General features: G+C 45.7%; 1 protein-coding gene across 6 annotated transcripts in view; it reads left to right on the top strand.

The window, feature by feature from the left end:
* Positions 1–23,752, top strand: part of Fbxo34 (F-box protein 34) — a 74,386-nt gene extending 50,634 nt beyond the window's left edge. For 4 of the 6 annotated variants that reach the window (XM_028873570.2, XM_028873574.2, XM_037208593.1 and 1 more), the window contains exon 2: positions 20,923–23,752. In XM_028873570.2, coding sequence (XP_028729403.1) covers positions 20,923–23,074 — 2,152 coding nt within the window. In that variant the 3' untranslated portion in view covers positions 23,075–23,752. Of the gene's footprint in view, positions 1–851; positions 1,973–20,922 lie in introns of those variants that run through there. The other 2 variants (XM_028873573.2, XM_028873571.2) reach the window with 2 other exon arrangements.
* Positions 23,753–24,604: the final 852 nt, after the last annotated feature.

Here is a 24,604-nt window from a genome sequence, read left to right as displayed (position 1 = left end):
GTGTGTGTGTTCATGTCCCTGTCTGTCCACAGCCTTCACTCTTTTATGTCCGGTGTGTTTTTAAGTTCATCTCCAAACTAGAAAGTACACTTGATGAGGGTGGAGTTTTTGTTTATTGCCTCTGAAAGGATGCTTAGAACCTAGGAGCCTGAGGGACTGACTACTGCAAGGACCAAGGCTGGTGCTGAAAGATAATTAGGTTTCCCAACTGTGGAATTTGAAGAGGAGAAACAATGTACTTGAACGTCTAGATTAGAGGCTGGAATTGTTTTATACTTGTTAAATGAGATGGAAGAAAAGCCCTCACAGTTAAGCACTACATTTCTAATAGCCTGCTCTCTGCAGGCTCCACCAGATGCTCTCAGTGTCCCACAGCAGCGGTGGTACAGAGCTGGAGGAGGGACAGAACTGGAGGAGGGACAGAGCTGGAGGAGGACAGAACTGGAGGAGGACAGAGCTGGAGGAGGACAGAGCTGGAGGAGGACAGAGCTGGAGGAGGGACAGAGCTGGAGGAGGACAGAGCTGGAGGAGGACAGAGCTGGAGGAGGGACAGAGCTGGAGGAGGACAGAGCTGGAGGAGGACAGAGCTGGAGGAGGACAGAGCTGGAGGAGGGACAGAACTGGAGGAGGGACAGAGCTGGAGGAAGACAGAGCTGGAGGAGGGACAGAGCTGGAGGAGGACAGAGCTGGAGGAGGGACAGAGCTGGAGGAGGACAGAGCTGGAGGAGGGACAGAGCTGGAGGAGGGACAGAGCTGGAGGAGGACAGAGCTGGAGGAGGACAGAGCTGGAGGAGGACAGAGCTGGAGGAGGGACAGAGCTGGAGGAGGACAGAGCTGGAGGAGGGACAGAGCTGGAGGAGGTGCATCTTGGAAGTGGTTACTTCCTTTGTGGTTCCTTTTTTTGTTAACTCTCTGGTTTATATCTGTTAATAGTTTTTCCTACACTGTTCTCATCTTCTCCTGCACTGAATGACTGCTTATCTAAAGTCATATGATATAAATTCGAGTAATGAGTTCCATCCCAAAGAACAAATGTATTGATGTCCTTCAATGTATATACAGTTTTCTAGTTACGTTCTGTGATCATATGTGTGCTTTGCTTTTATAACAAGCAAAATAGTCTTTTCATATCAATTTGGCTAATACTGGTTTGAAACCGAGGGTGACACATGCAGTCTAAGTGCAAATCCCAGTTTGTTCTGTAGGATTTCATTTTATCATTTGGGCGGGCACTCTGGTGCATGCTTGTGTACCCCGCCCTTCCATCTCTTTCCCCTTCCCTCCCCTCCCCTCTCCCCCTCTGGGTGTGTGCCTGTCTGTCTCTGTCTTGGACAGGCTAGCCTCAAATTCATGATTGTTCTTCACAAGGCTCAGAGCACAGGCTCGTATGTCCCATCACACTTGGCTAGCTAGGTAGGCTTGGCGTTCTAAGAGAACCTGGCAATTCCCTCCACTGTTCTCTGTTAACTGCTGCTGAAATCTTCGTTTGCACATTGTTGAGCTTTCATTTTGCTGTCACAAAATTAAGGTTTTTAGTACATTGAAGCTTATCTATCTTTAGGCATTAAAATATTTTCCTAGTGAATTCAAGAACTAAGAATGTGATACTTGGTTATCTTAGGGTGTTTAATATTTTTCTTAACTGTACATTCTGTTTGAAGGCAAAATAAATGTTACTTTCACTATAAGAACTGATTTTCTTTCCTTATTTCTTTCTTCTTTTCTTTCCTCCTTTCTTTTTTCTAGGCAGCATCTCATGTGGCCCAGACTGGCTTTGAGCTTGCTGTTAGTCCAAGATGACCTTAGACTCCTGAGCCTTTTTCCTGAAGGCTCAGATGACAGACTTATGGCGCTCATGCCTGGCGGAGAGACCTGGCTTGTAGAGGGTCTACTTGAGTGCGAGCTAGGTCTAGACCTCAGTTCTCCATAACACCCTGCCTGGGTACTGCAGGTTAGCGTCAGTTGTTTCCAGGTAATGGTATTTGTTAATCACTGTAAGTTTTTTTTAGATGGAGAACTCTTTTTTCCAGATTGTCTTAAATAAGCTGTCTAAAACTGAGATATAAGTGTTGTTCACACATGGTGGGATGAAGTACTAGAGCCTGAAGTAAACCATATTGCTAAATGTTTTCATAGTGGGCATTTAGTTACCTCATTATTTATATCTTTTATTAAAAGAAAACATGTTCCATTTTGCACCAGTGTATCAGGAATGTTGAGCTATGATGTAATGGCTATATCTGTGACTGTTGGATTGTCCTAGTTAGCATTCTGTGGCTGTGATAAAAAAACATTGACCAGAAGCAACTTGGGGAGGAAAGGGCTTATTGATATATACTTTCAAGTCACAGTCTATCACTAAGGGACACCAGGGCAGGAACGTGGAGGCAATACCTGAAGCAGAGACCATGAAAGAATGCTGCTTACTGCTGGCTTGCTTTCCATGGCTTGCTCAGCTTGCTTTCTTAGATACCCTTGGGCCACCTGTCCAAAGATGCTACCACCTACATACAATGGGTTGCTCCCTCTTCCATTAATCAGAAAATGCTCCACAGGTGTGCCCCGCAGGCCCATTTTGATGGGGACAGTTCCTCAGTTGAAGTTCCGTGTCCCTGGTCTTCAGCTGTGCCACGCTGATGAAAACTGCCCAGCACAGTGGTCTTGAGCTGGTGTCCTTTTCCGAGGGTGTCCTTCTCCATTTCTGCCTAATGGTTGCAGGAGTACAGATGGTGAGGGGCTGACCCAGAGTGTACTCACATCAGGACCACTAACAGAGTGGATGGAGAAAGAGGATCAGCTGGCAGAGTGGCCCCAAGATAGAAGTGACTCAGCAACAGAAAAAGCCAAATGAGATGCTGTGAAAACTGTAGGTTTAAAGCATTCCCTACTAAATATCACGCACGTGCTGCTAAGTTTAGGGGAGGTGTGGGGGGCGGTATCTGTGTTGCTTTCTTACCTTTTCCAGTGGCCTATGATTGACTGCGAAGCAATGCAGAGAAGTAGCATCCTGTCCTGAGTGTGGAAAGGAAAAGGTTGAAACCGTGCATCATAAGTTCCAGCAGTTGTTAGCTGTGATTGTGGTTGCTTGGTATCTATAAAATGGATGATAGGGAAGGAATTTGTAAAGTAGGAACTTTGGATGAAGTAGTTTTGTCGTTTCTTTTATCCCATTTCTGTTTTCTTCTAGCCCCTGGATTTTCCTCCTCCCCATGTGTCTCCTGTGCGGTCTTTCTCCTTCCTGTGGCAAAATACTTGAGAGATGCAGCTTAGCTTGCTCACTTCTCCTAGGACCTGGAAAGAGAGGCCCGGAGGAGCTCTGGTCTATACCTTGGCACCCTGCCTCCATGTTCCCACATTTCTTTAAGATTTTTTTATTATTTCATGTTTATGAGTGTTTTGCCTGCATGTACGTCTGTGCACCACATATGTGCCTGATGCCCAAAGAGGTGGTGAGCCTCCATGTGGGTGCTGGGAATTGAACCCAGGGCCTTTATAACAACAAATGCTCTGAACCACTGAGCCAACTCTCCAGCCCCACGTCCTTACATTTTGAAACTAGTTCCATGTCTAGAAGGTTCCACAACCTCCCCAAACAATGCCACCAATTGGGGGCCAACTGTCGAACCACAGGAGCCTGCGGGGGATTTTCCCGTTCAGACCCTAACAGTGTGCTCTACTTGGGCCAGCGGTGACCCTTGATCTTGGCCGTCAGCCTCCTTTGTGGTTGGCTTTGTTAGTAATAGAAATACTAAAGGGCTCTAGATGTGGTCTCTGCATACTTCCTAATAATTCGGAACCAGGTAAATTGCAGTTTTCTGTTGAAGTTAATAATATATATGTTTTTAAAATTAATATAAAATTGCTATACAGAAATAACCAGGACATGATGATAGGACACAGCTTACTTATATTTTATAACATAAACATCAAAGTATTTTTCTGATTCTTAGTATTCTCTTCCTTTCTAGTTTTTAGGAGTCTGTTTATCAGAAAGTTTATTGTGCTAATAGTTTGGCTTTTTTATTTTTAAAAATCTATGTAGACATGCCTTTGGACAGCTGTGTTTGGCATAGTGAAGACTCATGGGGAGACTTTACACTGTTTCTGGTTAAAACTTGGTGTCTTTATACTGTAAAAAACAGGATTTGGGGCTTTTGAAAGCAAGAGGGAGGATGCTGAATACCTACATATCTAGACTGTTCTATCCCAGAAGCTATTAGCAGTATGAAAGTTGTTTTGTGTCTCTTTAATTTGACAGTATTAAAAAGTAAACTACTTTATTGTAAATGTGTTTGTTTTCACAAAGCTAGTGTCCAGAATTTTCTTTCAAGTCTGACATCGCACAGGAATCGTTGAGGTAACCAGAATACTGGGGAACGCTACTACTTCAGCCAGACGCCTTCGCTTTTCAGGAACATAACCAAGATGGGGTGACTGTGGCCTAGATAGCACCTTCTACTTCTGTGTCTTGTTCACCTCTCACCTGCGGGGGGTGGGGGGAGGCACAAGATGAAGAAATGATAGACAGAGCTGCTTCATTTCTCAGCTTCCTAGGATGCTCGAGTATTGATTAATTGGATCCTTATGATGTCCTATTTAAGAGAGTCTGCCTATTGGCTGGTTGAAGTCCTTACATCTGGCATAGATTCCATTCTGCTTGATGCTTTTCCATGGATAAGCCACTGTGGGACATACTCTAAAGAATACAGAAAGGAATTAAGAGTGTCCTACTGTGGTGCAGGGGAACTGCCCCAGGAAAGCACAGATCTGGTAGTTTAAAAGAGGCCCACAGTGGCAGGTTAGTAATTTTGGTGGGTTGAGGATAGTACAGTGAGTGAGACCTGGCAAAGAAGGGTGGTAATAGCAGTAGCCCACCATTTTTCAATTACAGACCCTTTGCAGAACACTAAAGCACATGCATAAATGACTCTGAGGAGCCAGGTATGCTGTCCTACTTAGAAGGAGAGGCAGGCGACACCAAGGCCAGCCTAGTCTACCTGGCAAGTTCCAGACTGTTACCTTAAAATTTAAACAACAAACAAAAAATTGGCTGTGACAATGTTTTTTTTTTTTTGGTTTTTCGAGACAGGGTTTCTCTGTGTAGCTTTGCACCTTTCCTGGAACTAACTCTGTGGCCCAGGCTGGCCTCGAACTCACAGAGATCCGCCTGCCTCTTCCTCTTTAGAGCTGGAATTAAAGGCGTGCGCTGCCGCCGCCGCCGCCGCCGCCGCCGCCGCCGCCACCGCCACCGCCACCACCACCACCTGGTGACAAAATTCTTGATAAACATTAGGGCTTCTAATTAAGGGAAGCCTGCTTTACTTTCTCTGTATTTCAGTTAGTGAAAACCCTGTGGTTTTTCTTTTACAGCTTTGCTACTAAAAGTACTTACCCAGAAGGCCTAGAAACCACAAGTCTTCTTGCTCTGTCCCCCAAGTGAGGATTACAAGATCTAAGTTGCCATGTTTGGCTTGCTAAATTGCCCAGCTAGGCTGTGAACTGGAAATCCTCCTATCCTAGCTACATTGTCCCCTATTCCCAGTAGCTGGGTGTCTTCGTCACTGTTCCCTTACTAAGAGGAGACACCATGACCAAGGCAACTTATAGAAAGGAGCATTTACCATGCTTACAGTTTCAGAGAGTTAGTCCAGGAAGGCAGGCGGGCAGGGTGCTGGAGAAGTAGCTGAGAGCTTGCCTCTGATCCACAGGTTGCAAGCAGAGAACAAGTGAGACTAGGCCTGGCATGGGCTTTTGAAATGTCGAAGCCCAGCCCACCCCAACCCCAGTGACACTCCTCCAACAAGGCCACACCTGCTAATCCTTCCCAAACAGTTCCCTAACCAGGGACCAGGCATTCAGACATAAGAGCTTATGGGGGCCATTCTCATTCAGACCACCACACTACGATTGCAAGTCTGTACCACCAGACCCAACTAAGAACTAATTAAATTATTAGTTACTAATTAAAGTCAATTAAAATAGGTGGCTTTGATCTGTGACCTATATTTCCTTTTAGAGAGTGGAGAAGTAGGATTAAGGGAAAATAATCAAATGCATTTTGCTTTCTGATAGGAACCTTTGTACAGTTCATTTGGTGACTATTATATATTATATAACTCATTTGACATTTATGACTATTGGTTGTTACATATGGTTCATATAAACATGCATGGTTTTAAGTACTATAAAGTCTACTGGGACAATACCTTAAGGGTTTGATCCCTAGCTGTGCAGACACAAGTGCTCACGCTAGTGCTCTCTCACATACACATTCTAACACTATGACTCAATCAGGAGAAGCAGCTGCTGGGAGACTGAAGCAGGAAGATTATGGGTTCAAGACCAGCCTAGGCTACATAGTAATGATGACAACCCTGTCTCAAAAATGCAAACAAGAATCATAAATTTATTACTATTTTAAATGTATTTGAATGAGTGTTTCACCTGCATGTATGTCTGTGCATCCCACTGGACGAGGCCAAAAGAGGGTTGTAGGACCCCTTACAGACAGTAACAAGCCACCATGTAGGTGCTGGGAATCAAAACTGGTCCTTTGAAAGAGCAGCCAGTGCTCTTAACTGCTGAGACATCTTTCTAGCCCCCAAGAGTTATAAGTTTTAATTGGTAAGTTAGTTTGTGAAATGAGAATATTAATTGTATCTAGCTGAGTGGTCAGTGCTCCATCAAAGGGACTAAGTCACGTTGATACTTAGAGAATCTTTTCTCTTTCCCCACATGAGGGAATGTGGGCAGTTAGGATTCTTGCTATAAAAAGATATTTACAAGATAAGTTTTTACATATATCTTACATTAAAGTTGGTAAAAGTGAAGAGTAGTTTAATAAGATAGATTCAGGTACTATATAGGCTGTTTATAGTATGTAGACTGGGGACTGAGAGTCATACCTGTTTAGGGACAACAAGACACTCCTAAGAGTGCCTGCCGCCATGCATGACAACCTGAATTTGAGACACAGATCCCACATGGTAGAAGGAGAGAATAGACTCCTGCAAATTGTCCTCTGGCCGTCACACATGTGCTGAGGTAGGTATACATTCCCCTTTCTCTATGTGCGTGCACGCACGCACGCACACACAACTTAAAAAGAAAGAAAGAAAATCATGTGTTTAAGAAGTAAATTGATTGAACCAGCTTTAATGGTTCATGCCTGTAATTCTATCACTTAGAAGCTCTCAAGTTCAAGGCCAGCCTGGACCACAGTAGTGAGACCTTTGAACAGTACATCTTGAGCTTTCTTTAAAAGAAAAAAGAAGAGAGAAATTGGTCGCCATTGACCATTGGCCCTCTTCAGTTCTTTTTTATTACTTGATTTCCTAGTAGCTCCCTTTTCTTTCTTTTTAAATTGCTTCCTGATTTACTTCCTGTTCAGTTTTCAGTAAAGGGTGTGGAGTGGAGTGAGATCTCATGTTGGTGCCCATTGTCTGAACCAGGAAGGAGTAGGGCAGCTGTGGGAGTCAGGGTGCAGAGCGCCCTCACCCCCCAGACCTCTCCAGTCAGTGAGCCTGTAGCTCCACACTGTGTAAACGCCACACTGCGCATATGTCCTAACGAATGTTTCAGGGCTCATTTCTCCAGTGTTTCCCAATGCTTCTGTCTATTTTTCTCTCTTTGAAAACAGTAAAATAGGAAAATCCAGCTCTGTACAGAAATAGAAAAATAAACTGTATAATGAAGCTTTAGTAGATTATTACCATGTATAGCCCAGAGTGGCCTTGAATTCCTGATCCCGTTTTTACCGCCCAAGTGCTAGCATTATGTGTTGATTATTTCTCTTATTAAAAGGGACTCTTATTAAGTATATCCTCTCACCTTTTTTCCTGTTTTGAGTTGGAAGTTATCTGAAGAACTGTTCGACAGCTCCCCCATGACCAGATTTTGCTGTTCTGTACATCTCTCTGGTGGCTAACCTAATTCCCACTCTCCCAGGTTTTCCTATAAATTGCTGGCTGGTTCTCCAGGACTGAACAGATTGCAGTTGGTAGGTTTTGGTTTTGAAAGTGTTTTTCTGTCTCATCAGGAGTCCCTTTAATGTCTTAGCATGTTTCAGTTTTGTGACTTAGCAGTTCAAGTCCTTGATACAGGAAAGGCTGTAAAATGGGTGTGACTGCTTCTGACTTTCCTTCTTTCTTCTAACCACCGCCTAGGAGGAAGTCCATTTTCATTTCACTGTATTTTTGTTGAGTTAGTGTCCTCTAGGACCCTGGGTAGCAGGGACAGGATTCGGTGTTAAGATTTTTGGTATAGTGTATATTGAGTAACTAGTTGGTAACAGGCCAACTTCAAATTCCCTATGGTTTGTCTAGGTAGGGTGCTGTCTTAGACTACTTAATGACACTCCTTTCTCAGCTTGTTAGGGTTTAGTTTGTTCTCAAATTAACATGTACATCTCTATGTGGATACCACGTGTAGCTGTTTTAAGGCCTTCCCTGCTTGCTTTTCTTGTTTTCTTTTTCCACGGTGCTGGAGGCGTTGAGTCCAGGGCCTTAAAATGCTAGCCAAGTGCTCTGTTATTGAGGTGTGTATCTCCAGCTATCCTTGAGTTTTTAAAATGAATTCACATGCTTATTTTCTGAAGTCTGAGTTCTGGACTTGATTTGAAATTCGAGCAATGAAGTCGTTGGTACTAAAGTACTAGTACAGGTAGGTCGCTTGGGCATTACTTACTGAAGGCATTGGTTTTATGGTGTGTTTGCTTGCTTTGTTTTGTTCCGTTTTCTCTGGAGTGGGGACTTTTTCAAGACGCAGTCTTGCCTAGTGTTTGTTTTATAGCCCTGGCTGGCCTCAAACTCAGGACAGTCCTCCTTGCCTTCATGTCTCGTGTGCTGGGATTACACATGTGTGTAGCCCTCCCCCTTCTGTAGAAAAGAGCCTTGGAGAATACTGTTTGGTAGGCTTTCCAGTTTACGGAAAGGCCCAGTTTCCACTTGACTACACTACGGCATCTGGGGCTCATTCAGTGTCATCCAGGGCCTTCTCCACAGTCTTCTGTTAATGTTTGTAATGTGATGATACTTTCGTATCATTTGAAAGAAAATATCCAGAATCCTAGTCACCATGGAAGTATTTTATTGAAAGCAAATAGCTGAAGTTGGCAGCCCAGAAAGTAGAGGTTGCCAGCTCAGTGACATTTCTGTCCTGGGACTATAGTGGAGATTTTCTTCAGGTCTGTTTGTCTGCGATCTTTGCCTTCATGGATTCTTACTGCTTCTCTTCTTTCAGAACTTGTTTAACCTCAGTGCCATTTAAGGATTACCTGAGTCTTTAAAATACCCTTGGACTGGGTTGGAGAGATGACTCAGCACTTAAGAACACTGGCTGTTCTTCCAGAGGTCCTGAGTTCAATTCCCAGCACCCACATGGTGGCTCACAACCATCTGTAATGAGATCTGGCTCCCTCTTCTGGCCTGCAGGGACACATGCAAACAGAACACTGTATACGTAATAAATAAATTTTAAAAAAAAGAAAAGAAAAAGAAAAAAATACCCTTGGACTGTTGGTGGAGATATAGAAGATATAGTAAGTTGAGACAAAATTTGAGGTTTTTTAAAACATTTTTTGCTATTTTACTTATTTTTCTTTTATGTGTATGGTGTTTTGTCTGCCTTTATGTCTGTGAATACCACATGAATACAGTGTCTGTGGAAACCAGAAGAGGGCATTGGATCCTCTGGAACTGGAACCACAGATGGTTGTGAGCCACAATGCTGGTGCTGGGAATCTAACCTGGTCCTCGGAAAGAGCAACCAGTGTCTTAGCCATTGAGCCATCTCTCCAGCTCCTAATGTGTGTGCATGCGTGCGCGTGCGCAGTGGTGCGGAGGGAGATGAAAGGACAGCTTTTGGAGATGGCTTCTGTCCTTCCAGTATGTGGGCTCCAAGGATGGCACTCGGCCTCTCAGACTTAGCAGCAAGCCCCTTAACCATTGAGCCATTTTGCCAGTGCAGAATTTAAGTTTCTCAGCAGTTTAACAGCATGTTAAGTTTTTAAATAGTTTTAGAAAATAATCGTGTAATGAATGTTTTTAGTGAATAGAAGCTGATTTGTGCATGTGTGTGTCTGTGCGTGCGCGTGCATGCATATGCACTTTATTGTACTATTCTAATGTCTTGGGTCTAATTCAAAGCCAGAGTGATCTGATTGAGCCACTCTGGACAGTACAGATAGGTATCACATTATAGCATCTCTTTCCTGTATTAAGGCTCCCTCATATAAAATACAGTATTCAAATCAACGGTGTTGAGCAAGGCTTTGGGGCCGTAGTATTAAATGACTCAAGTACAGCAGCAGCTGCCCGTGCAGCGAGCATGCACAGTTGCACAGGTACAGTGTGACACCACAGATCCATTTCTTCTTCTCAGAACTGTCTGAATACATCTAGAATTCCTTCTAAAGGAAAGTCAGGAGTACAAGCCAGCTTTTCGAATTTCACAGCATAGTACCTTACTGGCTGTGAGGTAGGTATGCTGAAATGATAGCCTGTAGTGACTCCTAACTATTACATATTATCTTTTATCCTGGCCTCTGCAGCTAACATTATGCCAAATTGCAGTTTAGATTTGTATGTATATGTGCACACACACATGCATGTGACCATATACTTGTGTGTGTGTATACATGTGTGTAGAGGACTGAGGAATTATAGATATGCTCTGCAGGGGAGTGTTCATCTTGTTTTTGGAGACAGGCTTTCCTCTTGGCCTAGAACTTGACGAGTAGGGTAGGCTGATTGAACCCCACTGTCTACATCCTCAGTGCTGGATTCAAGTGAATGTCACTATGCCGGGCTTTTGTATATGGGCCCTGGTGTCAGACTCAGCCCTCATGCTGATAAGGCAAGCACTTGACCAACAGAGCCGTCTCTCCAACCCTAGAGTTTTTCCGAAGATGAATTCTCTTTTTCCCGCTTACCCCGTAGTTTGAGCTAGTATTTAAAATTCATTACTGAACTGATGGTTGTGCTGCTTTCCGTACTTTGGGGAAGAGCTAAAATGACCATGTTCCTCTGCCCCGTCGTTTTCAAGGCAGTTCTTCAGAGTGTGTGTGTAGGGGTGTGTGTGTGTGTGTGTGTGTGTGTGTGTGTGTAGGGGTGTACACATAAGCGCACATGTGCTATAGCACACGAGGTCAGAGAACAACTGTTCTCTTCCTCCACAGTGGGTTCCTGGGATCAAACTGAGGTCAGGCTTGCTCATCTTTTAAGAGGCTTCTTATTTTGTATTTATTTTTTTAAGAGGGTCTCCTGTAGTCCAAGCTGGCCTCAAACTAGCTGGGTAGCTGGAGACTGTCTTGAGCGTCTGACTCGGCGCCTTCCCCTCCCAGCTGTACCACCACCTTCCGGTCTGTGCAGGGCTGGGATCAAACCCAGGACTTCCTGCGTACTAAACAAGCACTGTGCCAGTGAGTCACAGCCCTGGCCCGGGGTTTGTTTTCCATTTTGATAGACAAGTGATCTGTAAGTTAGTACTGCATGACGTAAGTCTGCAGATCCTGATGAACTTCAGAGGGCTGGTTTGTGGATCTCTTGAAACTGTGACAGACTTTGAAGACATGTGCCGTTTCCTCAGGAGTGGTCCATTTTCTTTGATCAGTGTTTCAAAGGTTTGCTGACTGGAAAGAAAAAAGTAGATGATCACTGTGCTTGTTATGAAAGAGATTTTAATTAACAGGAATGATAACATTCTTCCCTGTCCATATCTATCTTTTAGTAAGTTACAACTTTGTCCACTATATTCTCACCAATGAGGTCTTGAGTCATCTTGAATTATATAGAGTTTCTATCAGTTAGCTTTCCTATTTTTCCCCCTTCTATCCCTCCCTCTTTCTTTCTCTTCTCTCCCCTTTATCTCCTCTCTCCCCTGTCTCTTTCCATCACTCTGTAGACCAGGCTGGCCTCAAACTCACAGAGATCTATCTGCCTCTGCATCTCCCCCATTCGGGGATTAAAGGAGTGTGATCCATCATTATTTTTCTTTCGTGTGATTTCAAGGCATATTAAACCTGGGAAGTTTTTATACACACTTTAATGTTTGTCTGTTGCAGACTAGCTCCCAGTACCTTAGAATTTGACAATTTAAACAGAGGCATTAAAAGAAGAGCTAATGACTTCCAATGAGCCTTTGGGGGCCAAGTGCTAATTCACTGTAACTCCTGTGCGTGGCTGTTTCATTGTCCTGGGGAGTCTATCATCAATTACTTATTTTCTGAAACTTAGTTTTGTTTGGTCTGATTTATGGTATAAAGTTTCTGTAACTATCAACCCTGAGTCGAGCGGGCCCTGCTGTCTGTAGTACCACTGCCAGTTCTAAGGTGGACGCTCTGGACATCAACTCTTTAGAACTGCACGCTTCCAAAGGCCCTCCTCCCTCCCTGTTGTGCTCTCTTGCTCGCTCTCTTGGTTTTGCCATCAATTAGGAAATAACAGGAGATTTTTTACCCCCATTATTCATTACTAACCATTTAACCACCCTGGGACAAATTCAGCCACAAATGCTTTGGTGAATGTTCCTGTGAATCCATGGGTGAATGGGCAATGCCAGGTGTCTATGGCTCTGGCTACCTGGGTGGTAAGAGGATACTGAGCCCCTGAGTTCAAAACCAGCCTGAGCGACAGAGTGAGACTCTGTTCTTTTAAACGGAAAGAAAATAGCTGACACTCTCCTGACAAAGCCATCCCCTAGTCTTCTGAGCTCGTTGTAAGAAGCTCTTTTCCCACATAGAGGGTTTTTTTTAGTGTTCTGTGGGAGTTGGGTGCATTCTGTCAGTACTTAGAATGTGGGGTGCATTTTTCCTTGTGCTTAGAGATAGATGTGAGGTGCATTTTTTCCTTGTGCCTCTGTCTGTTCACACCTTTCTGGCCTGGGCACCTTTTCAGTTAACAGCAGTGGAGTGTCTTGTGCCTTCTTTAAAACTACTGCTCTGATAATGCCTGTCTCAGCGCATCACTCTGCTGTTTGGCATGTAAGAAAATCTGACCTCATTTCAGAGATAAAAGCTCTTTTATAAATGCCCTCAGAATCCTGTATAATTTTATTTGTACTGTAGATGAACCTAGACGTTTTGTTGTTACTTCCATCTTCTGTTTGAGGCCTTGATGTGGTGTGCATGCTGGCTCTTCGCTCCAGAGCTAACGTAGTCTTACCTCATCCTCCTGAGGAGCTGGGTACAGGTGTGGGTGCTAGCATGCCCAGCAGCCACCTGTGGGAGACATTTGAAATTTGTTTTCTTTTGTGTTACTGTGTAGTCCAGGCCAGCCTCTCAAGTCTTGATTCTCTTGCTTCATCCTCCTAAGTGTTTAATTTAATTTACTGGTATGAACCACCATGTTGGGCTGCCCCCCCAACCCCCCCCCTTTTTTTTTTAAAGAAGGAAAGTGATCCTAAGAGGTTCTACATGGTTTTAGGACTTAATTATTCTTACTTTATGTGTATGAATGTTTGCCTGCATAAATGTATGTGAACCACATTCATGCCTGATAGCCTTAGAGGCCAGAGAGGACATTAGTGGATCCTCTGGAACTGGAGTTGTAGAATCCAACTCCCATCCTTTGCAAGGGCTCCAAGTGCTTTTAACCACTGAGCCATCTCTCAAGCCCCGAGCTTGCCGTTTTATTCTTAATATCTTAATTTTATTATAACCTAGGTCTGGGTCTGCAGAAGTCATGACTTGATTATTTTTCTTTTTACTGTGACAAAATACCGGACGAAAGCAACTTAGAGAAGGGGGGATTGATTTTGATTCACAGTTCCAGAAGATACAGTTCCTGCGGCCGGTGGCTGCGGGAGGAGCAGGAGGCAGTGAATGAGTAACTGTCCTTTTCCTCCTCAGGCAATTGGAACCTCACATTTAGAGTAGATCTTCCACCTCAGTTAACCGAATCTAGGAGCTTCTCATGGACATGCCCACAGATTGGTTTCTGTGGTGATTCTAGGTCCCATCAAGTTAACAATCAAGGTGGAGCTATAAATCATTACCACCACCACCACCCTTCACACACACACACACACACACACACACACACACACATGCACAAGTATGCCACTAGAATTGCTAACCATTTGTGTGATGGTCTGAGGAAGAAGATACAGTACTTGTACTTGTTTTCTAGAAGCCTTTTTTGTTTGTTTGTTTTTTGAGACAGGGTTTCTCTGTCCTGGATCTCACTCTGTAGACCAAGCTGGCCTCAGACTGAGAAATTCTCCTGCCTCTGCGTACCAGGTACTGGGGATAAAGGTGTGTGCCGGCACCACCCAGCCTGAAAGCTTTTTTAAAAAAATATTTTAGATAGGATCTTTAAAATATTCTTAGCCCTTTTTCTTATTCTCATCACATGTTGCCTTTGAATCCTTATTGATCAGGTTTATCCCTGTATATAGAGTTATTATTTGGCACTTGTAATCCGAGCAAGTGAGAGGTGAGACAGGCAGACTCTTGCCTGGACTGTAGTCCTACCTCAAAAGACCAGGTGCTAGGGATGCAGCTCGGCGCTTTGCCTGTTCAGCACGTGCAAGGCTGTGGACTTGATTCCCGGCACTGGACATAGGACAACCTTACTTTGACTTTTTGATGCGTTGGTGTTCATACACAATTTTTTGGCTGGTGGAAGGGGTAAGATAAGTCTCACATCATAACCCAAGCTATCATGGAACTGACCTTGAACTCTCAGCCATCTTCACTTTCCTGAATGCTAGGATTACAAGTGTAATCTACTATACCTCACCCCATACACATTTTTAAACACATAAATTTAATCTTTTGTGGTCTAAACTTGTGATTTTATACTATTTAGATGTTTTCCCACTTTTTCCTTAAGATTTATGTATTTTTATGTATACGTGTTTGCCTGCATGTATGTATGTGTATCAGTACCTTATAAATAATGTGCTGCCCACAGAGGTCAGAAGATGACACTGGACTTGGATCCCCTGGCATTGGTTACAGATGATTATGAGCACCACGTGGGTGCTGGGACCAAACCCTTTGCAAGAGCAGCCAGTGCTCTTAGGTGCTGAGCGTCTCTCCCCTCTTCTCAAGTGTAGGAGCTGGACTTAGATGGTATCCAACCAGAATACTGAAGAGCCTTTGAAAACTCGGTTTTGGTCATCACTACGTGAAACTGTCCAAGTTCGAGTTACTTGACTCTTAGTTTCACCACAGTCTTGCAAATTCAGTGTGACAGATATGTTCTCCCTCACAGCCGAGCTTCCAAAAGCTCCTCCGATAGAATCCTCTGCTTCCCATCACAGCTCCTCACAGCGGGTCATCAAGACGCCCCCACCAGCTGACACTGTGCTCAGGAAAGTTAGTCCTCCCCTCTCCTAACCACATGCGGCCTGTTAGTTAATTACCGACCACTTACTTTTCAACATGTGCACTGTGTGTTGTTCCAGACTCTGGTAGTGACTAGTCTCATTTTTGTTGGTTTGGGTTTTTTGAGATAGTCTGGGGGGTGAGAGCATGCACTCGTGCATCCAGTTCTTCACCCTCTAGATGTTCAAATAGAGATTGAACAACTAGTTTCAATCTCTAATTGAAATCCCTCGGTGGCAGCCGGCTTCCTCCTTTCCTCTCGTCTACCTGACTCTTGTCTACTCTTTTACAGGCTCTCGAGCCGCACAGTTCTGAGAAACCCAACTTCCCTCTGCCTTCCCTTCTGCAGACCTGGCCCGCCATCTGCTGCCAGCCAGAGAGGAGCCATTCTTCATGGAGAGTTAGTTGCCAAAGCCATAGGACGGACCCTTGGTCCTTCTCCTCTGTCCTCTAATCGTAATGAAATTCAAATCTTGCTGGTTTACATCCCATCTCCCTACTGTTGGTGCCTGAGCTCAGACTCTGCTTACCTGCATTTCCCCAAAACGTCTCCTTTTGAGCCTCTTAGGACTCTGTATGTTTTCTCTCAAGGCTTTAGCTTAAAAAGTCAGGGCCTCGCACCTTTCCTGGATCTCGCTCTGTAGACCAGGCTGGCCTCGAACTCACAAAGATCCTCCTGCCTCTGCCTCCCGAGTGCTGAGATTAAAGGTGGCGCAAAGCTACACAGAGAAACCCTGTCTTGAAAAACCAAAAAAAAAAAAGAAAGAAAAAGAAAAAAAAAAGTCAGGGCCTCTAAACCCGTTTCCCCTCAAGCTCTGCTGGTGGCCTCACCTCCAGATTGCCCACCCCTCCTCTCGTCTTCCCTCCTGGACTCTCACAGTACCCACACCACCCCACAGAGTGGTGTGTACCTCACAGTACCTCACAGTACCCACCCCACCCCACAGAGTGGTATGTACCTCACAGTACCTCACAGTACCCACACCACCCCACAGAGTGGTAAGTACCTCACAGTACCTCACAGTACCCACCCCACCCCACAGAGTGGTATGTACCTCACAGTACCTCACAGTACCCACCCCACCCCACAGAGTGGTATGTACCTCACAGTACCTCACAGTACCCACACCACCCCACAGAGTGGTATGTACCTCACAGTACCTCACAGTACCCACACCACCCCACAGAGTGGTATGTACCTCACAGTACCTCACAGTACCCACACCACCCCACAGAGTGGTATGTACCTCACAGTACCTCACATGTACCTCACATGCCGTTGCAGTTGTTTAGTTTTCTGTCTCTCTGCAGCAGTGACCGTGTCTTACGGTTGTGCAAGTATCCAGTCCTGAGTGGCTGGTAATTGCTGTTGTATGGATCTTGTTGCTTTAAAATTGGTGATGTGATCAGCATTCATCTTTCTGGTCCCATCCTAACAGTTCTATAAAGAAGCGGGACAAACAGGAGGGAAGGCTGCTAGATGGCCTGGCATGGACTCTGGTGCTCTGTCTGTCTCGTAACCACCGGCAGTGCAACAGAGATGAAATGGTTGATATCCTGGCAGTTGTGCTAGGGATGCTGAGGACTTCTTTTAGTGACCTGGTATAGAGACCAGGGAGGAGGAACCTAAGTGACTCCGTTTCTGGCTTGCTAGTGTGGGTACCTGAGGTTGTCTGTCATCAACTTAGTAGTGTTGGGTTTTGAGGTTCTTACTCACATCCAGGTGAGCAGGTCTACCTGACAACAAACAGTAGGCTCTCAAGTCAGGAGAGTAGGCCACAGGAAATGGCAAGATGGAGAGTCATCCATGTGTGGGAACTAATTAGAGTTAGGAATGGTCATCTAGACATCACCTAAAAGGAATCATGGTCTGTAAACAGAATGAACCTTGAGGAGCTCTGATGTCACGAGTCAGGAAAGAAAGCAGACCTGGAAGGTACTGTTGAAGAACCTGAGCAGCTGAGGCTAAAGGAGGCCTGGGCAGTAACAAGGCCCTCACTTAACTGTTTCCGGGAGAGAGAAAGAAGTCCATCTTTATTTACCCAGCTTAGGATAGATGCATGCGCACACACTCTTTCCTCTGCTTCCTGTCACACAGTTCTCCTCACTCCTGTAGCTCCCCTGCCGAAGTCAAAGCCCCACCAACAGCTTTTGTTAGAAGATGTGACAGTCACCAAAGTCCCTTCCAACTTTAGTATAAGATTTAACACAGAACTTGGGCCCGGTCCTGGGGAACTGATGGATTGGCCCTTCTGACGTGTAGGTGCTATATAGTTTTGCATTTCATTACAAGAGAGGAGGGCTTGATTATAGCAGACTTTGTTTAAAACAGAGGCATGTAGCCCACGCTGGTCTCAGAGTCACTGTGTAGCTGAGGGTGCCCACAATGGACACTGTCCTCACACCACCTCAGTCCTCAGCCTCCTGTCTCTGTCTCTACATACGGTGGGTGCTGGGGTTGTAGGCACGTGCCAGCATGCCTAGCTAAGTAGAGCAAACTTTGAAAATAGAATTTTGTAGCTCAGTGATGGAGTACTTACCTAGCACAGATAATGCCTGGCATGGACAAGGTTCTAATTAAGTAATGAAGAAACTGGCAGCCATAGAAACCTAGCTGGAACTTTCCACTGTGCTCGTCTCTAGAGTGGGATGGGGGTGGGCAAAGTGCTACCATCTGTTTTTATTTTTTGTAACAGATGCTCTGGTACCCTGCATTATATCCTTAATTCACCACCAGTTTCAACCAAAACTCAGATGTTTGTGGTCAGAGTCTTACCAGAACCTAGTTTTTGTCTCAGAACTGTTAGGTCCACCAAGGGAAGGGGGAAAGTTGACACTCTTCCCGAGTCTTTGACCAGCAGCAACAGCTAAACATGGTGCCTCCTAGGCCTCCCTCCCCAGCAGTCAGTTGGATTATGGACACCTTTATTCTCTCACTTCCTTCTTTGGGATACCTCCAATTTTTATCTTGCTCAAACTATTGATTCAGTTATTTTCAGTAGAGCGGACTCTACAGGTTTTGTGTAAACAAATGCCTTCCCCAATTACACTAATTTCTTCTCAAATGTCTCTGTCAACAATAGTACCTGTCTTAGTTAGGGTTTCTAATGCTGTGACTAAACACCATGACCAAAAGCAAGTTGGGGAGGAAAGGGTTTATTTGGCTTACACTTCCACATCACTGTTGATCATTGAAGAAGTCAGGACAGGAACTCAAGCAGGACAGGAACCTGGAGGCAGGAGCTGATGCAGAGGCCATGGAGGATACTGCTTAGGGCTTGCTCGGCCCATCATCCCAGGGATGGCCCCACCCACAATGGACTGTGCCCTTCTCCATCGATCACTAAATAAAATGCCTCTAAAAGGCATACAGCCTGATCTTCTGACGGCATTTTCTCAGTTGAGATTCCTTCTCTCAGATGCCTGTGGCGTGTGTCAGGCTGATGTCAAATGAGGCAGCACAGCACACAGCACCTAAAATGCTGAGGGTAAGGGGGGGGGGGCAAAGAAAACACTGTGTAATGCAAATCAGCACACACACTGCTGCAATGTAAATTCCTTCACAGGTATTCTGTAATGAAATCATTCCGTGAGAATTTATTATTTTCCCCCTCTAACCTCATTTCACTTACAGAAGGGTATGGAAACCCAGCACATAGTTGGCACAAAGAGAGAACACTCAATATGACTCCTTTATTCATTCATTCATTCATTCATTCATTCATTTATGTAGCATCTTGTTCTTGAAGAATTCTTTTGGGAAGACTAAATTATAGCATATGACAATGTTGTAGGGCAGAAAGGGGGAAGCGTTCTCCATGTGCTTAGGGTCTGAGCTGCCTGAGAGCAGGATAGAGCTGGCTCCGTGTAGGGGTGCTTGCCACCAAACCTGGAGACCCGAGTTGATCCCGGCACTCACATGGTGAGAGGAGAGAACCGACTCCGCCACTTGTCCTCTGCGGCTCCATATGAGCTGCACGGCATTCGCCTGTGCCTGCATAGACTAAATGTCAAGGAATTGTTAAGAGGCACTTTATAGACCGTAAATGCAGTTTCCATTCACATGGAAGACAGCCGAGCCTGGACTAGAGAACTACAAAAGGTAAAATGAAAGGTAAAGAACAACGTCCACACTTGACCATCAGCACTGATACCTGAAGGTAGTTAGACACTCAGAAAGCCATGCATGTGAAGGCTGTGCCCCCAGGATGCCTGTCTGAAGCGATCATCTCCACTTGAATCATCTCCATGCGCAGGTCTGCAAGTGTGGCCTCACTCACTGTCACAAACCTGCTTTATGTTGGTTGGTAGGATTTTTTTTCAGGAGACCAGACATCTCTAGAAAACACACTTTCTTCAATCCTAGGGAGTTTTTGTGGCAAGGGCTAGGGTAGGTGTCGTTGGGCTATCTAGTATTTCAATCCTTCAGCTAGCATATCTACACAGACCCAGAGAGGAAACACCTTGCCCGGATTGTATTCCCCGTCTAGCTACTCGTGATAGCAGAGACCAGGACACAGGACAGTGTCCAGTAATCATCTTTGTCTCATTTCCGAAATGCCTTCATCCTTACCCTCTGGCCAGGAAAGAAAGGCACCATGGCTTTTGTTTTGTTTGTCTGGACTAGTTGGATGTTTTCAGAATTAGTGGCGAACATGGGCTCCATGTTTTATTTAAGATAGCTACAGCTGTGACACTTAGATCTGACACTTGTCTTAGTCAAAAGGACAGTAAGGATGGACAGTTCAGATGATTCACATCTGTAGATTCTATAGATGAAGCCCACTGCAAACAAGTGAAAAGTCATAGAGAGCAGAATAGCTAACACTCTGGGAAGGGTTGAGGAAATAATTATTTTTACATGCAGCCAATAAACTGCAAGTTGTGATGACCTAGAAAGATAACAATTAAAAATATGCTAGGGGCTGAAAGTTGCTGCCACACCTTTAATCCCAGCACTTTGGAAGGCAGACAGATCTTTTGGGAGTTTCAGAACAGCCAGGATTACAAACTGAGACACTCTCAGAACAAACAAAAAAAAAAACAAAACACCACCACACAAACAATCTACTAGGATTGGGTGTGGTATGCATGCCTGTTGTCCCAGCATTGAGGGAAGCTGAGTCAGGAGGATCACAAGTTTGAAACCAGCATGGGCTATGTGATGAGAGACTAGTTATGGGGAAGCAGAGGTGGTGGTGGTGGGGTGCTGGGATTGTAACTCAGCTGGTAGGGTACTTGCTTAGTATCTACAAAGTCCTGGGTTCAATCCCCAACACTGCATGTAATCTTGCGATTATGAGGCAGGAGAATTAGAAAGTCCTAGTCCAGCCTGGTCTCCATGAAACCCTGTCTCCTAAAAACAAGATGAAATGAACAATCTTGGGGTCAGGGGAGTTCTTTAGTCCTCCTACCTCTGTGCCTAGATGTGATAAGGAAGCAGTCTCAGTACATCAACTCACTTAAAGGATTCATTTACAGTATTAGCCCTAACGAGCTGAACTGTGACTTTTGGTAAAGACTTTAAAAGTTGGGAAAACAATTTCTCTTGCTAGAAGCTGCACCTAAGTCAGTTCTGTTCTCTCCTCTTCCAGGGCATCTGTTATGCACCTTAAGCCATACTGGAAACTCCAAAAGAGAGAGCACCCTCTCGAAGTCAGCAAGGACACCCTGCGAACGCCTGTGAGCCACCCAAACTCTGTCAGTGATGAAAAGGGCAAAGCTAACTACATGAAACCAACTGTCTTTCCTTCAGCCTCCCTTGGCAAAGCAACATCTAGAAAACCTTTTGGGATCCTTTCTCCAAATGTTCTGTGCAGTATGAGTGGGAAGAGTCCTGTGGAGAACAGCTTGAATGTGAAAGCCAAAAAGAATGTGCCGTCTGCAACAGTCCACCAGAGTGAAGAAGAAGGGCTGCCCGGGAGCTGGGCTATCGTCAAGCCTGGGAACACGAAGGAGAAGATTGCATTCTTTGCAGCCCACCAGTGCAGCAGTAGGATGATAGGGCCTATGAAGATCAAGAGCTCCTGGGATATCGATGGGAGAGCCACTAAAAGAAGGAAAAAGTCAGGGGATCTTAAGAGAGCCAAGGTGCACCTAGAAAGAATGAGAGAAATCAACGGCCAGTGCTACCAGCCGGAGCCCTTCGCATGTGGCATCGAGCACTGTTCTGTGCATTATGTCAGTGACAGTGGGGATGGTGTCTATACGGGGCGGCCTCTGTCGGTGATACAGATGGTTGCCTTCCTTGAGCAGAGGGCCACTGCTCTGCTAGCTAGCTGTGCAAAAACCTGCACAAATTCGCCTGCTATTGTGAAGATCACTGGCCAGTCCCGAGGTGTGCCACCTGCACCTGAGCCCTGCTCTGCTCCAGGAACCTGTGAAGAACCTACGGGAAGAGGGAATCCCGAGGCTGGCAGGCCACAGAGCGAGCCAGTCCGTGTCCTTGACATGGTGGCCAGGCTGGAGTCCGAGTGTCTAAAGCACCAGGGCCAGCGGGAACCTGGGACCCTGTCGCGGAATAACAGCTTCCGTCGGCACGTCGGCAGGGTGCTGCTCACCAGTGGTGCTCAGGCCAGTGACGCAAAGGAAAAAGGCACCGAGGACGACGCTGACGCCCCCGACATCGAGGGACACCCCATGCAGTCACTGTCTGTGGGAGAAGGACCCTCCACAGCTGACTGTTGTTCTGGGAGTGACCAGGCCTGGGATGGTACGTCTCCGGGCTGTCCCTCACTGCCAGCAGGTGTGAGCTTTCATGTGGACAGTGCAGAATTAGAGCCAGGTCAGCACACAGCTGTGAAAAACTGCAGCAGGCACGACATAGAAATGACAGGTGAATTTGAAGAATTGCCCTTTTCTTCTCACACCTGTCTCCAAGCCCCCGAACTGCCCACAACTGCTGTCAGCTGTATGAGTAGAGCCCTTGTTCCACTCGGGAGCCACAGCCCTGACCAGAGAAAGGAACCTGTGTGCATCAGCATCACTGTGTGCACAGTAGAGAAAGCCCAGCCTTCTGCTTTAGACCCCCTTGAAGAGCCTCTTCCAGGGATGCTGTTTTTCCTGTCACCGGGACAGGACCAGCAAGAGTGCTCCCAGTTGGACGAACACACATCACAGGAGGCTTCGGAAGCCAGTAAGCCTCAAGATGCTGGTGAGGGCCACCAGGTCTGCGAGGAGAAAGAGGTTTCTGTGGAGCCGTCCGTCCCGGCAGCCTCTCTGGTGGACAGTACGCTACCAGTGCTTGAGGCATCCAGTTGGAAGAAGCAGGTGTCTCAGGACTTCCTGGAGACCAGGTTTAAAATCCAGCAACTTCTGGAGCCTCAGCAGTACATGGTATGCCTGCCTCACCACATCATGGTTAAAATCTTCAGGTTACTCCCCACCAGGAGTTTAGCAGTTCTTAAATGTACCTGCCGCTATTTCAAGTTCATCATCGAATACTACAACATCAGGCCAGCAGATTCTCGGTGGGTTCGAGACCCACGCTATCGAGAAGACCCCTGCAAGCAGTGCAAGAAAAAGTATGTGAAAGGGGATGTGTCCCTGTGCCGGTGGCACCCCAAACCTTACTGCCAGGCCTTGCCTTACGGGCCTGGGTACTGGATGTGCTGCCACCGGTCTCAGAAGGCCTTTCCCGGCTGTAAGCTGGGCCTCCATGACAATCACTGGTTACCTGCCTGCCACAGCTTCAATCGGGCACTCCATAAGAAGTCCAGAGGGGGCGAGCCGGAAGAGGAGTACTGACGTCCAGGCGAGAGGCCCGTGAAACACCGAGTCAACCCTGAGACGCCGACTCCTCCCCCGTCAGGAGTCTGCGCAGATGAGACTGCCGTCGCTGGGCAGTTTTTCAACTCTGAATTTACCAACTGTACATGAGATGCGTTCCATGGTTCGTGTCGTGGTGCCTCACATCTAACCCTTTCAGCCGGGAAGAACTCTGCCTGTTTGCCTCCATCAAGGACATTCAGAGGTCACCAGGTAGTCTCCACAAGGGGATCTGAAGTGTTCCTGTACTGGCTCTGTACTTGAGTGGAAAAGAAAGCAAAACCTCTGAGAATTATGCCTAAAATAGAAAATTGGGCACCTTACCTTACACCTTGTATGCTTGATCCTGTGAGAATGTTTGCAGATGGATTTTATGCCCTGTGGTGTTTACAGTGTATATAATGGTTGTGTTTTCATGGGGCTGTGAAAGTGCACATTAAACCTGAGCGCCTTTACCTGGAGATGAGTGCATTGGCCCCTCTGTAAATAATGTGATGAAAATCCAATATTGTATATTATGGCAGTTGACTAAACATAATCAAAACAGAATAAGACAATATCATATAATAGTCAGATTAAAACATTGTCCATCCTTTTGTCTGGTTAAAAAAATTTTTTTTAAAAAAAAATACTTCAATAAAGAATGCGCATTTTAAATGGGGCCTGAGTTTACAAAGATTTGGAGGGTAGGGGGTGGGATATAATCTTTAAAGATTTTATGCGTAAATGTGGGCGGTACTGGGACTCTCTGAAAGTGTGCTGGAAACCAAATCTGGGTCCTCTGCAAGAGCAACTAGTTTTCTTAACTGCTGAGCCATTGTAACCCAAAGATTTATTTTGTGTGTGCACGGGTTGCCTTTTGAGGGCCGGCACCAGAGGAGGCCAGAGGCAGCCGAGCTGCACCATGGAGCTTGAGGTCCATGCAGTGTGAGCCAACAGACTGAACCCGAGTGTTCTACCCCAGTCATCTCTCCAGCTCCTGAATGGGAGGGTTTTTAAGGTCCTTATGAATTGAGCTGTAATAAAAAACAACAAAACCCCACAACCAAAGTTTGATGTGTGCTCACCAGATGCCTAAAGAGGCCAAGAGAGGGCATCAGATCCCCTGGAACTGGAGTTAGAGTGGGTTGTGAGCCCACGTGTGGGTGTTGGGAATCAAACCCAGGTCCTCTGGTAGAACATCCAGTGCTCTTACCTGTGGTGGCATTCTCCAGACCCCTGGTTAAGGTCCTTCTAAAGTTTTGTTTGGAAGCTGTTTGTGGTGGTTCACGCCTGTAATCCCAGAACTCTGGGGACAAGGCCAGAACACTGCTGAGCTTGAGGCATCCATGGGCTAAAAGAGATTTCAAGCACACCCTAAAAATGTTATCTGAAAGAAGGGAGGGTAGCTTTTAACTTGTCTGTCCAATACGTACTCCATATTCCCTGTACAGCAAGCAGTGTTCAGGGGATTCTCACAGCCTGTCCATCGTCGTCGTCACTTAGAAGCCACTGAGAATCTCTTCAGGC

This window comes from Peromyscus leucopus, chromosome 9 (genome assembly GCF_004664715.2).
Source record: "Peromyscus leucopus breed LL Stock chromosome 9, UCI_PerLeu_2.1, whole genome shotgun sequence".
Taxonomy (NCBI): domain Eukaryota; kingdom Metazoa; phylum Chordata; class Mammalia; order Rodentia; family Cricetidae; genus Peromyscus; species Peromyscus leucopus.
The sequence above is the reverse complement of the archived record's forward strand: the minus strand, read 5'-3'. Positions and strand labels throughout refer to the sequence as shown.